Here is a 12,269-nt window from a genome sequence, read left to right as displayed (position 1 = left end):
CAGATGCACCAAACTTTGCAGCTCTTTGGATTAAGAAGTAGCCCCGTGATGCTTGATTCACAAAAACAAACCAGGCAGCATGAGAATTAACTCAGAAGCAAGTCCTGTGAACGCAGCTCACGAGTTGGTGGGTAAAGACTGGAGCTTCTGCTTGAAAAAACTTGCAGTCTAAATTCCGATGCAGAGGGAGGAGAACCAAAACACACACACAACACACACACACGCGTGCGCGGTGTGGGATTGTGACATGCTCCCCCAGTCTATGCCATCTGGCTGGACCAACCCTGTCCTTCGCAGCCCACAGCTGCAATGCCACATTTCGGCCACCTGTATGGGCGCGCTGCAGCAAGTTGTAATAATAGGCCATAATTACAGGGAAACAGATAATTTTAGTTACTGGTACTGTGCAACAACCACGTCATTTGTGCAACAACCATGTCGGGAAAGTCAGGGTGAGAGGCAGTAAACTTCCTGGCAGGGGGGAATATTTAAACAGGGGTGGTCCAATACTCCAGTTCTTCCATTGAACAGGTGCTGGGACCATGTGAACCAGTGAGCTTGCAGAAGAGGGTGGGAGATACAGGACCGAACCTTTGAAGGAGTGGCTCCTTCCATATACATCAGCCGAACTTTAAGATCTTCCCCTGAGGTCCTTCTTTGGGAGCCCACCTTGAAGGAGATTAGAAGAGCAGGTGCCCAGAGAAGAGCCTTTTCCATGGTAGCACCCCAGCTTTGGAAACTGCTGCCCAAAGAAGTGCACCTGGCACTAACCCTTTACTCTTTTTGGCAACAGGTCAAAACATTTTTGTTTTCCCAGTGTTTTAAGGGCTGATGGGTTTTATATTGAATGTTTTGTTTATACATTCTATTTTAATATGATATTATTGATTTGTGAGCCATCGTGAGAACTGTTGTGGGTATAGATGCGGGAAAGGAAAGAGTCCTGGCTGGATGGGGGCAAACCTAATGGCACCTGCTTGAGGAAGGAGAAGGCATTTCAGGCTCAGGTGAGCATTGGGAAGAGAGGTTCAGGTGAGCACTGGGAGCCACAAAAGGCACAGTTACTAAATCAGGGCTAGATTAGTTCCTGCAATCTTTTCAACATGTGCTGAACTTGGTAGGAGAGTGTTCAGGGGATGGAGGCTTGGTGAGGGCAGCAGCCCTGTGCCCATCCTGGGGAAGAGAGATTAAAGAAAGAAAAAAAATCATAATTCAGCAGGGGGAGACCCGAGCTGGCTGGCACTGAATGGAGAGCCAGGACGGATGGCTGTCTTCTGGAACTCTTCTTCCAAGGAGTGCAAAACTTGGGGTCTCAGAATGAACATTTGCTTTGGATGCTGGAGGTCCTACGCTCATCCCCAAGGGACTTCCACAGCACTGGTCAGGTGAGGTGTCAGATGGGGAAGGCTGAAACCGAGTATCCGAATTACTAATCCAAGGACCGAAAGAAACCGATATTGAGACTGGCCCTGAGAGTTTCAGAATGAGCCTGCAAAATCGAACCCTCTCGAAGATTCACATGCCCGTAAGAAAGACGCGACCTTCCGCTCAACTTGTGTGACACCGGTGGGGGAAGGCTTGTGTTTTAAGCAGGACGGTCCGAGGATTTGATGCATCTCCTGCCTGCTGCTAAAGCCCCTTCTCGTGGCTTTCCGCCCCTTCTGTCCCACAGTCTTCCCTCCGAGACGGTGGGAGGAAGCGGGCAAAGGGGCTGAGCCTTGCTTACACTCCCAAATCTTTCCCCTCTGCAGTGCGTGTGAATATAGAGAGAGGCACGGAGGGGAGGGAGGGGAGGCGGAAAGGGTACCAAGGCGAGACGAGGGGGTGGGAGAGCACACAGGCTGGAAGCAATGGGGGGAGGACGCGGGAGAGACGCGGGGAGGCAGAGTGGGGGAATGAAGCCGGCGACAAAGAATAAGAAAACCAGTAAATTGCCTTTCCCTATAATTTGATTAAATAGCAAGAGCCGGGGCTGAGACTGGAGTGAAGCAGAATAATAGCAAGGCACCATCTGCCAGTACTTGGCGCCCAGCCAGTTCTCCAGGCAGCTGTGGAGCTGGGATGGGAGGGGAGGAGGAGACAAAAAGCGAGTTGGGGGAGAGCCACTTAAAAAAAATGGAGACGCACGCACCAGATAAAAGCCTTGAGAAAGGAGACGGCAACAATGACAGCAACCCTCAAGGTCTCAGGTCGCGTCGCCCGGCAAACAGCGGCAAGGGTGACCCAGCACCCGCGAGTTTCCGTGCATTTCACTTCCTGAACTGGAAAGGGCAGCTCCTTTCCTTCGGTGCTGGCCCTTTTGGCTCCTCTCAGGCGGGAGAGGCAAAATTCCAGGGGGCTCCACTGGGAAGGGCTGGTGGGCTTCCTGAAGCCCCCCACTGGGCCACAGCATAGGAATCACAAGTGCCGATGCAGTTTATTCGTTTGCAATTTACTGCTCTGCCTAAACGCCACTTCTAAGTGCTTGCCAGGGTGTAGGGAAGCAGAAGGGGAGGGCCTTAAAATAGAAACGGAGAGGGAAATGCTCGTCAACCAGACAGAGGCTCAAATACACTGAATTTACAGGGGGAAGTGGGGGCTTGCAAACCTTGGCGTCAAGAATGTGGAAAAGAAACCCACTGGCTTGGGTTTGAGGTGAGACGAAAAGACAATGAGAAGGAATCAGATGGAAGTTTTGGCTCTAAAGTACCGAGTTTCCCCAAAGGAGGGGTTTTCTCCCCCTTTCCTTTGAATCAGTGTGCACGTGTTGTGATGTTTTATCATTCTCTGGCTTTAAAAGAATTTGTTGGAAGTGGAGCAAAGAGCAAACTTCCTTTTGCGCAGCCTCCTTCTAAATACCCAAATTACGCCAGGATGCTAATTAACCAATAACGCTAGAGCAAAAAGATCTTTCCATGCCTCTCCCAGCTACGTACCACCCCATCCAATGTTGTTCCTCCAACCCTCACCGTTGCATAAACTTGACCTATGGGGCAAGGTTGGGGGCAGCCAAGAGAATTGGGAATTTGCAGATCTAGGAGGAGTTTTGAAAAGAAAAAGGTGCACCGGGAGCGGGTGTTGAAATGGCTTCCACGTGGCAGCGCTCAAAGGCCCAGTGTGGTTTTTGCTACAGCATGGGATGCCTTGCATAAGGCGGCCAGAAGGCAGTCCAGGATTCTCTGGCTGACCCCCAACAGGAAACATTAAATCTAACGGCACCTCCTTCGCTGCTTTCTCTCCCCCTCCACTCGGGCTGCAGCTTGCTCACTGCCTCCATCAGCGGAAAAAGAAAGGGACCCCAGGGACACCCCTCTCCAAGGCCAGTCCCACACAGAAGATCCCTCCCTGCAGTTCACGACCCATCACCTAGAAAGCAGAACGGGGGAGCTCTCTCCCCAAAGATACAAATATTTTCTGCAGCAGCTTCCCTTATTCAAGCTGATTGGCACAGACCTCGTTAAGAACGTTTGAAAACGAACTGAACTGCTTGTGTGTAAGATGGGAGATAGTGAAAAGGACCCCAAGGCAGAAGGTGATGGGGCATTTGGGGGACAGGATGGCAAAGCTTGAAGGGGGGCAGGTGGGTGTCTCCCTCCATGAGGAAATGAGAAAATTGGGAGAGGGAAGATTGATTTGACAGAGAATTCTGGATAGGGAAGGGGAGTATTTGTAGGAATAGTCAACAGAACAAAATCAATATAAGGCTAATAAAATTTAACCTGGTCTCAGAGAGTGCTTTTAATTAATTGATTAATTAATTAATTAACTGTGGTTTTTATTTCTCCCAGTAACTGAAATTCTCAGGGCAGTTCACAACCTTTTTGGATGAGAACAAACGCCATAATTCCACATGCATGCTCACGCACAGGAATCTCAAGAATTGCACTACTTGGGGATTGCTGCTGCCATTTGATTTCAAAGGTTACTAGTCCTTATGATTGGGAAGAAATGCTCGAATGGGTTTTGGCCAATGCCTGCCAAGATCTCAGATGCCACTGTGGCAGTTGAATAGGGATCTCCAGCCGTTAGGAAGAGGAAGGAACTTGGGGGGGGGGGGGGACACAGCTTTACACCCCATGCTCCTCCACATGACAAAGCAGAATCAAAATAATATTATGGAAATAGCAGGATCTTAGCTGCATAATTTACGCAGATGTGGAATTCAACAATTCCAGGATTTGGACCACTCTGTGATCGAACTGAGATCAAGAGGAGGGAGTTGCCTGGAAGGCCATGAGTTTAGCTTACTATTAATTAATTAAATATTAATATCAATTCATATTAAGGTCTTAATTCCACTTTTCCCCTAAAAAAATAACCAAAGCAGCTTACAGGAAAAGAAATTTAACCAAAAGGAGAGGCAAACAGCTAGATGGAAAGCATTAAAGGTGCGTCTTTTACAAATTTAGATAGAAAGAAAAGGCATTTCCAGTCTGGCTAAGCCAGTTGAGGATGGTTGCAACTGGAAACCTATTTGCATGGATTGCACCCTAAAAGACTTTCATAGGCTGTGGGGAAAGCTGCTCTTTCTTCAACCCCCATTCACACACACACCCCTCAACGGCGAACTAAGTTCTAGAAGAGTCATTTAAACATTTCTCCCCGAGCACCTCACAAGACTCGGGCTAGAAAAGGCCTCAGTCCACCCACCAGTCCTGGTACTGCTGATGCTTTGAAAGAACACCTGGGCAATAAAGCAGCATTTCCAAGAATTCATGTAAAAATGGCTGCCCCGAGGGTCTAACATACGAGAGCCACAAAAAAACACAAGGCAGGTGTTTTTGGTTCCTGGTAACCTGCTTCCTAGCACCCCAAGCAGGCAGGTTTAACCATAGGATGGCTGTGGCAGAGGATTTTCTGTATCAGCCGCAGAGGTCAGTCTAGATGACCGCTGAGGTCCCTCCAACACTAGACATCTACCCTCACTTCTCCACTGCCCAGGACCTATGTGGCCATCATGCCCATGCCGTCCAGTCCCCCACAGCACCAGCCTACAATCCACTGTAGCCAGCCTCAAGCACCCTCATTCTAGCCCCTTTCACCCCCTGCCCCTTTTCAGAGGCAGAACAGCACCCACACAAAGCCCCTTGGGCTACACATTTTCAGCACCCCACCCCACCAGGGCCGTCCCGCCCCATGCCACAGCAGGTCCAGGAAACCTGCTGTGACATCCCAGAAAGACAGCCAATCGAACCAAAGTGATGGGATTTCCTAGGAGAGAAAAATGGAATGGCTTACCGAGGAAGGGAGTCCCGGAGGCACCTTCCTAACCTTTTTCGGCTGCCCCTCTGAAGGTGTGGAGCAGAAAGAGGGGAAAAAAGATGGAGAGAGATTAATTCAATAATGCCAACATGGAGGAGGAAAAGAGCCAGTTCTGTATACATAGCCTTGATTCTAAGGCTCCAGCTACGGGGAGGCATAAAAATGAAATAACAATAACAACATTAATGACAATAACAATAACAACATGCCAGTACTGGACAGACTTTAGGATTCCAGGAATAGACTTTAGACTCCCAGGATCAGTGTGGTGGTTGATCAGCTGATCACGAGTCCGAAATTGAGTTGTCTTGAGCCCACGTTTTTTGGAGCACCCGCAAACTGGGCCTGTTCTCTTTTTCTGCAGAAACTTGCCCAATGTCTTGCATTTCAGAAGGATAATTTGGGGTGATGGGAAGGGGAAGGGCCGCTTGCGGGGGCACTCGGGGACTGTCACCTATTGTTCACCCCATCTGGAAAATGCAGCATCAGAAACCCCAGGGACTTAACCGATGGCAAGGAAGTGCCAAGACCAGAGATGTAATTCTTTCTTTTTTTTTTGTAAGCCGTTCAGAGACTTTTAGTATTGGGATGGCATATAAAAGTTTCAGATAAATAAATAACACTGCGGGGAAGGCAGCCAGTGTCTGAGCAGGTGCAGAGTGCACATCCCCCTCAAGGCAGACCCAATGAGTTCAACAAGCTGTATCTTTTTCGACCGATCGTTTTGACCTGTTACATTTTGGGAAAGGTGCAACAGAGAGAGGGCTAAGAACTGACTCACAAAGGGGGCAAAACAGCTTGCGGCCCCCATCCTCACTCCCTTTCCATAGGCAGGACGAAAATCTAATGGAACTGATCTGCCACTGGAATCGCTTCAACGTCACAACCGCTTCCTATCTCCCACTTCCCTCCTTGCCGCTCGTCCAGCCTCACAACAGTCCTGCAAAGTGGTACAACAGAGAGAGACTGGCTCAAGGTTTTTTAGAACTGGTGGCTTTCAAGAGGCTTCTGGCTGTCCTCCACCGGGAACAGAGGCCTGGGCTCTTTTCAGGCTGATGAAGCAGGACTTTTGTTATGATTCTAGAGTGCTATATTTCAAGCAATGTGCTACCGGTATTTTTAGCATTCGTAGTTTCAGTGTTTTTCCTCCGTCTTTCATTCTTGTTCAGTACATGCTATTTTACCGCAGTCTGCATGGCCAGCGTGACTGAATCTGTAAAACGCAATCAATATTTCTGTCTTGCTGTCTAGATGGGGCAGTTCCCCACCACAACTACCAAGTCTGCAGACATTTTGGGCTGCAGCTCCCAATTTCTTCCAATGATGGCAGGGTGCCTGGAGACCCACTCATGGGGGACTGAGTACTCCCCACTACAGTTCCCATCAGCCCCAGCAAGCATGGGTGACCACGAATATAGGAGAGGCTGCTTTTCGGGGTGGAAACACATGCATCTGTTCAGCCCAAAGAAAGCAAGCGTGCACCTTTTTCTCGCAATATCTCCAATGAACAAAAGAAAGGAACAGAAATTGACGGTGTGAGCAGTTAATGCAAAGGGTAGGTTAGGTGGGACACCTGAGGGCAGGAAATGGACGTACATCATCCAGAACTCCTTGGGTATTTTCACCATTTTGGCAAGACTAAAACGCTGCTCGCTGAGCTGCCCGCAGCAGGGAAGTTTCAAAACATTTGCCCTACAGGGCGCAGACAATCGACCAAGGAAAGGAGCACCCAGTTTTCTGTTCTTTTCTTTTTTTAAACCCAGCAAGGGTTTAAAACCCCCATGGCCGAGCAGGTACACCAAAAATGCCATGAGTGAATGCTCAGAGGAATTGCTAAATAGTTTCCTGGTGCTTCGGACAGAAGTGCTCCACCTCACTTCTTTGACCTCCTCCTAAAGACTCCTCAAAAGACCAGCCCCAAAACAACACAGACCAATTAAAAATATGGTATTATACGATTATCTCTTTTTTCCTGAAACACAGAATACCTAAGAGTCCTGGTCATTTCCACACAACCCCTCCTTGCCTGGACTTGAGCATAATCTTAGATTGTAAGTAGCTAGGGGCTGGGCACCTCTGATCCTATTCTTTATAAACTGTCTTGTACAGAGATGGTCCTTTACTAAATATACTACTGCTCATCTATAATAAAATAAGTCTGTCTGTCCATCCAGAAGCACTGTGGCACAAGGGCTATGAAACCTAGAAACCTGAATGCTGGGATGCCTGCGAAAGGGACCCAGCACTGTGTGTGCCAGGGTTATTTTGTTTTTAAAATGATTGCTTAATGTTAATTAATTTATAACATTAAGCTGTGGTTAAAGCTTGCAGGGACATCTTCAGTCGCTAGGTGGCAGTTGTCACAACAAGCGTATTGCTTGGCAAGCCATGCAGTTTGTGCCCAGGACACATTAATGGCCCAAAGGACAATGTGATAAATCTGCTCTCTCCCCTTTGCTGTGAGGCAGCCCACCTTGGGCAAAGGAAATGGGCAGACCGCACCCTTGGTCTGCACCAAGCTGGAACTACCAATGGTTCTGACGGTGGAGTAACTTTACTGAAAGGTGCCGCCGCATCAGGGCTTTTCCAGCCTGTGCAGAAACAGTCCTGTCTGCCCGGGAATTAATGCAGGACTCCCATATCACCTCAAGGGTCCGCAGAAGAGACACCAGAAGGACTGCAAATTCTGCCCCACCCTCCAGCCTGTACTGCTGCACGAGAGGGAGAGAAAGAGGGCGAAGGAGAAAGACTCGTGGCTGCTTCCTTGGATTCTTTGGCTGCAATGAATGCCAGATTTCTGCTGCAGAGCAGTTTCTTCAACCGGGGGGTGGGTGGGGGGCTTCAGAGGAGCTTGGGGGCAGGAAAGAAAGGGGGGCCCATATCACAGATCAGGCCTCATGAGTCAAGCAGAACACCCAGAGAAATTTGTGAAGGAGCCCTATGACTAATGCCGTGGGGGCGGGGGGAATCTAATAATATATAAGAAATAAATTGTGAGAGAACATGCAGACTATCCACCAATTCGAGGCTGAGCAATTCGTTTACCCTCAATGCACCATCTCTCTCAGGTGACCTTCCACATGGGGATGATGTGAAGGTAACTCCAGAAGGGAGGGAGGGCTGGTATGCTATCCAGAGCTCCCTAAGAGGTTATTATTAATAATATGTATTAATCATTAATAAATATTAATCACTATTGCTATTATTAGCAGCAATAATGCATGCGATTGACACATCTGATGAAGTCAATTATGGGACACCATCACTCTGGGTAGAATAAGTTAAGAGCAGGAACGTTCCTGCTGTTGCAGCAACAGACAAACAGCCTACCCTTCTAGAAATAACAGTATAACCCCTGAACTAAAATAATGCTTTTGTTATGAGTGTTGTTTCTTTTCTTATTAGACATTTTACAAAGAATGGTGCCTTGCAGATTTTATTACTCTAGTTGCTTTTCTATAAAAGGACAGGCTGTGTTGAGGTCAAAAAGGCACCAACTCCTCTGGAAAGAAGAATTCTCTTTCTCCATGGTGTTGCTATATTGCTATTACAAATGTATTCATGATAGCCACTGTCATGGTAAAGAAGCCAAGTGTCCACGGGGTGACTTTAGGTCTAGCCTACCTCACAGGGCTGTTGTGAGGTAAAATGGAGAGGATATGTACTCCACCTTAGCCTCCTTGAAAGCGGGAAAAAGGCAGAATGTTAATGTAAGACATGAATAAGGGCTGGGGCCAAGGTCTGCTTCAAAGAGGGACAGAAACAGGTTTTTTCTTACGCTGTCCAAAGACAGGAAGTGTGTTGCTGCGGAGGGGTCTTCCAACGTAAAGGAGCAAGAGCAGATGCCTAGCAGAGAACACACCTGCCCACGCTCCCCGCAAACAAACAGGGAGAGTTGAACGTCTTTCTGGCTGGCACGGTCCATGGCCAGCTGGCAGGCAAGGTGGCAAAGCAGAGCCTCCATATTTAGAGGCAGTCCATCTCTGGACACGCAGCTGCGTTTAGGCCTGATTCCACAGGGTGCTTGTGTGGCGCTACAGAGGCGGCACCAGTTTTCAAGGTGGGGGGGGGGGGCAAAATGGTGCCTTCTTCATTGCAGGCATTTGACCTCCGAACCACAGAGCCAGGCTAGAGGGGAAGGGCAGCCCCACCTACGGACTTCTGAGGCGCCATCTGCTGGCTGGTGTGGGAAACAGGCGGCCAGCCAATGGAGCTTGGGACGGATCCAGCAGGGCTTAAAGCCAGCGAACGAGAGGTCCAAACTCCGTTTCTTCCCATCTCGTCACGAGCCAGAGGGCCAGTGGCCAAGCAGGGCTGCCCCGTCCAACACACACGGAGAAAACCTACGTACCTATACTGCTGTCTGCTCCTCTCCTACGCGGGTTGTTGGCATATGGGTAGTATTGGGATCCGCTCTTCACCCCGGTCGGGGACAGCGTGCTGGGACTCGAGATCCCCATTTCGCTGGGCAGAAAGCCAGGCTGCAAAACAAGAGCAGGGCATGAACAGAACGCAGGGAAGGGACCCCTGCCGACCCAAGCTGAACCCACCCTGCGGAGAAGTTTTGCTCAGGCACTGTTTGGCAAAGCAAGGAGAAACCAAGGATAGTGTGTGCCCTTTCATGAAGAGATAGACACTTCCTGGTCCAAAGCCCTGCTCAGCCCAAGCAAGACTTCCTGCGATTTTCGTTTCCCACCACAGACCAAACCCTTTTGGGCAGGTGGGCACATCCGGGCAAAGGCGGGAATCCAAGAGGGCACCAAGGGCGCTGTCACAAAATGGCTGCCATCACAGGCATGCCCAGTTGCAAAATGTTTATGTCCCAGAGGAAAAGTGGCGGGTCTAGAAAGGACAGTCCTTCACCCAAGAATTCAAGTGTGAGGCTGAGGTGGGATCTGAGCTACAAGGACACAAAACCAGCAACAGTTTGAATGCCATGAAGATGGTGCCGGTGGGCAGTGTCTGTGTTTAACCAAAAAATAAATCCACCTTGAGAAATAAAATTCATACAGAAAGGGGATGTCTGCATTATTGAGAGGCATTCGCACGGACTACGTTGAAGCTTCCCAACTGATTGAAGCTGGCAGAATGGAGGTACACTGCCCCTGTCCAAAGAGGCTTATTTTGCCAGAGGGAAGTGCTTAAAGTCACCAATGGGACTCTCTTCAAGAAAATGTGTATTTCAGCATGACTGTGAAAGGTGGAGCCTCCTGCACTGGGGATGGTCTAGCTGTGAATGCCAGGTGCTTGACCACGGCAGAGGGCTGTTTGGCTTGTGGGTCTTTCCAGAGGGGATCAGGCCAGCTGCTGCTGGAGGCAGGGGCAGGTAGCCCTTTGGCCTTCCGTCTAGCCCATGCCTGTGCCCAGCGGACATGAAGAGATCCCCAGGAATGCAAGTTCCGTGTTGCCTCTCCTAAACTGGAGATGGCAACTCCCAAGGGCCAATTCTTCCCCCTCTGCTGGACAGAACTGCTGAAGACCAGACTTTGCCCCTAATGGCTGCTGGAACTGGGGCAAAACATTTAGGCGGCCACACAGAACCACATAAATGTATTACTAATGTTGTTGTTTTTGTTAGTATTATGACAGTTATATCGCACCTTGGAACCCAAAGCAGCTGAGCTCAGTCTATTTTTAGCCTCACAATAGCCCTGCGAGGTAGGCCAGGATGAGAGGGAACTATCAGTCCCTGAGCTTTGTAGCCAAATGGGGTCTCAAACCCAGATCTTCCAAGTCCCACCACCACAGCACACCGGCTCTCCTTATGTCCTCTGTGTGGGCTGGGGATGCTTGGAATTATAGTCCAACACGTGGGGGGCGGGCACTCCAGGTCTAGGAGCCTGGACTAACGCCTTATGCCAAAATTCAGCTCCATTTATTCTTTTAACGCAGGACTTGCACCCCAAGGAGTTCAGCACACTGTAGAAGGAGTCTGCGTCTCCCATGTCCCTTCCTATCATGCATCTCCCCTCCCACTGGGACATTTTATTTCAAGAAATCAAACCAAACCCGTAACGTTCAACAGCTCGGCTGGCTGGCAGCTCTCCTGTTCAGATTTTAAAAATTAAATCCACTCCAGCACTGAGAAATGTCTCTGCGCAGCTGTTTCAAAACACAGTTATGGAAAGACTGGTTGAGATATGTAAGCAACCCTTTTTCTCCTCAACCCGTTTTTCTCAGAAGGGTTTTTCCTTCTGTAAAAACAGCCACAAAATTCACGTGTGCATGTGTGTCTGCCAGGCCATGTGGCCCCGCCGGAGTGCTGGGACTTAGAATCGGTCGGACGGGTCAACATGAGACGGCATGGCAGCCCAGAGAAGTTGCTGTGAAGCCGAGAGGCTCCGAGTTCGAATGATGCCGGCATTCTCCGGGCAAGCTCGGCATGGAATTGAGCTGCATCTCTCCATGTGCAGAACCCTGCAGCAGCCTCAGATCCAAAGCATCCCTCTTCGGGCACCTGAGAAAACCCCGGAACCAGACACGAAAGCAACCGCCGCTTGGGCTCCTTGTCCTTGTTTCTGATCTATGATATCCAGAACAAAGCTCATCTTGAACATACAGATTCTACTCAGCAAGGATTAAGCATGAATCCACCAGCCTTTTCCAACCGTAGCCCCCACCCCTGTGGTTGCAGTACTACAATCCCCATCATCACATTTCCCATCATCCCTGGCCATGCCCAATGGGGATCAAAAGTAGTCAAACTGTAGTCCAACCTTTTGTTAGGGATCCGAGATTGGGAAAGCCAATCAGGGCCTTCAAGAATCTATAATTTTTATTTGGAACCAGGTTGTCCTGATGTATGTGCCAAAGATTGTCATTGGTGGACCTTCCTGGGAAGCCACCTCTAAAGGAAATAGGGAGCGTGGCTACGAGAAAAGGGCCTTCTCGGTGGTGGTGGCACCGCAACTCCGGAATCAGCTCCCCAAAGACGTTTTCCTGGCACCTTCTATTATTATTTTCGACGCCAGGCAAGGCCTTTTTATTTTCCCAGTATGTTAATCGTTAAGGTAATGTTAAAGATTTTC

The 12,269-nt window shown here is 49.2% G+C and overlaps 1 protein-coding gene across 22 annotated transcripts in view; it reads right to left on the bottom strand.

The window, feature by feature from the left end:
- The window catches only part of TCF3 (transcription factor 3), an 83,904-nt gene that overhangs the window by 29,043 nt on the left and 42,592 nt on the right, over positions 1-12,269 (bottom strand). For all 22 annotated transcript variants that reach the window (XM_044453502.1, XM_044453501.1, XM_044453507.1 and 19 more), the window contains 2 exons: positions 9,593-9,722; positions 5,218-5,267 (listed from right to left, as the gene is read on the bottom strand). In XM_044453502.1, the coding sequence (XP_044309437.1) occupies positions 5,218-5,267; positions 9,593-9,722 (180 nt within the window). The remainder of the gene's footprint in view (positions 1-5,217; positions 5,268-9,592; positions 9,723-12,269) is intronic.

The sequence above is a fragment of the Varanus komodoensis genome, unplaced genomic scaffold (assembly GCF_004798865.1).
Source record: "Varanus komodoensis strain SLA01 unplaced genomic scaffold, ASM479886v1 scaffold79, whole genome shotgun sequence".
NCBI classification, from domain to species: domain Eukaryota; kingdom Metazoa; phylum Chordata; class Lepidosauria; order Squamata; family Varanidae; genus Varanus; species Varanus komodoensis.
The sequence above is the reverse complement of the archived record's forward strand: the minus strand, read 5'-3'. Positions and strand labels throughout refer to the sequence as shown.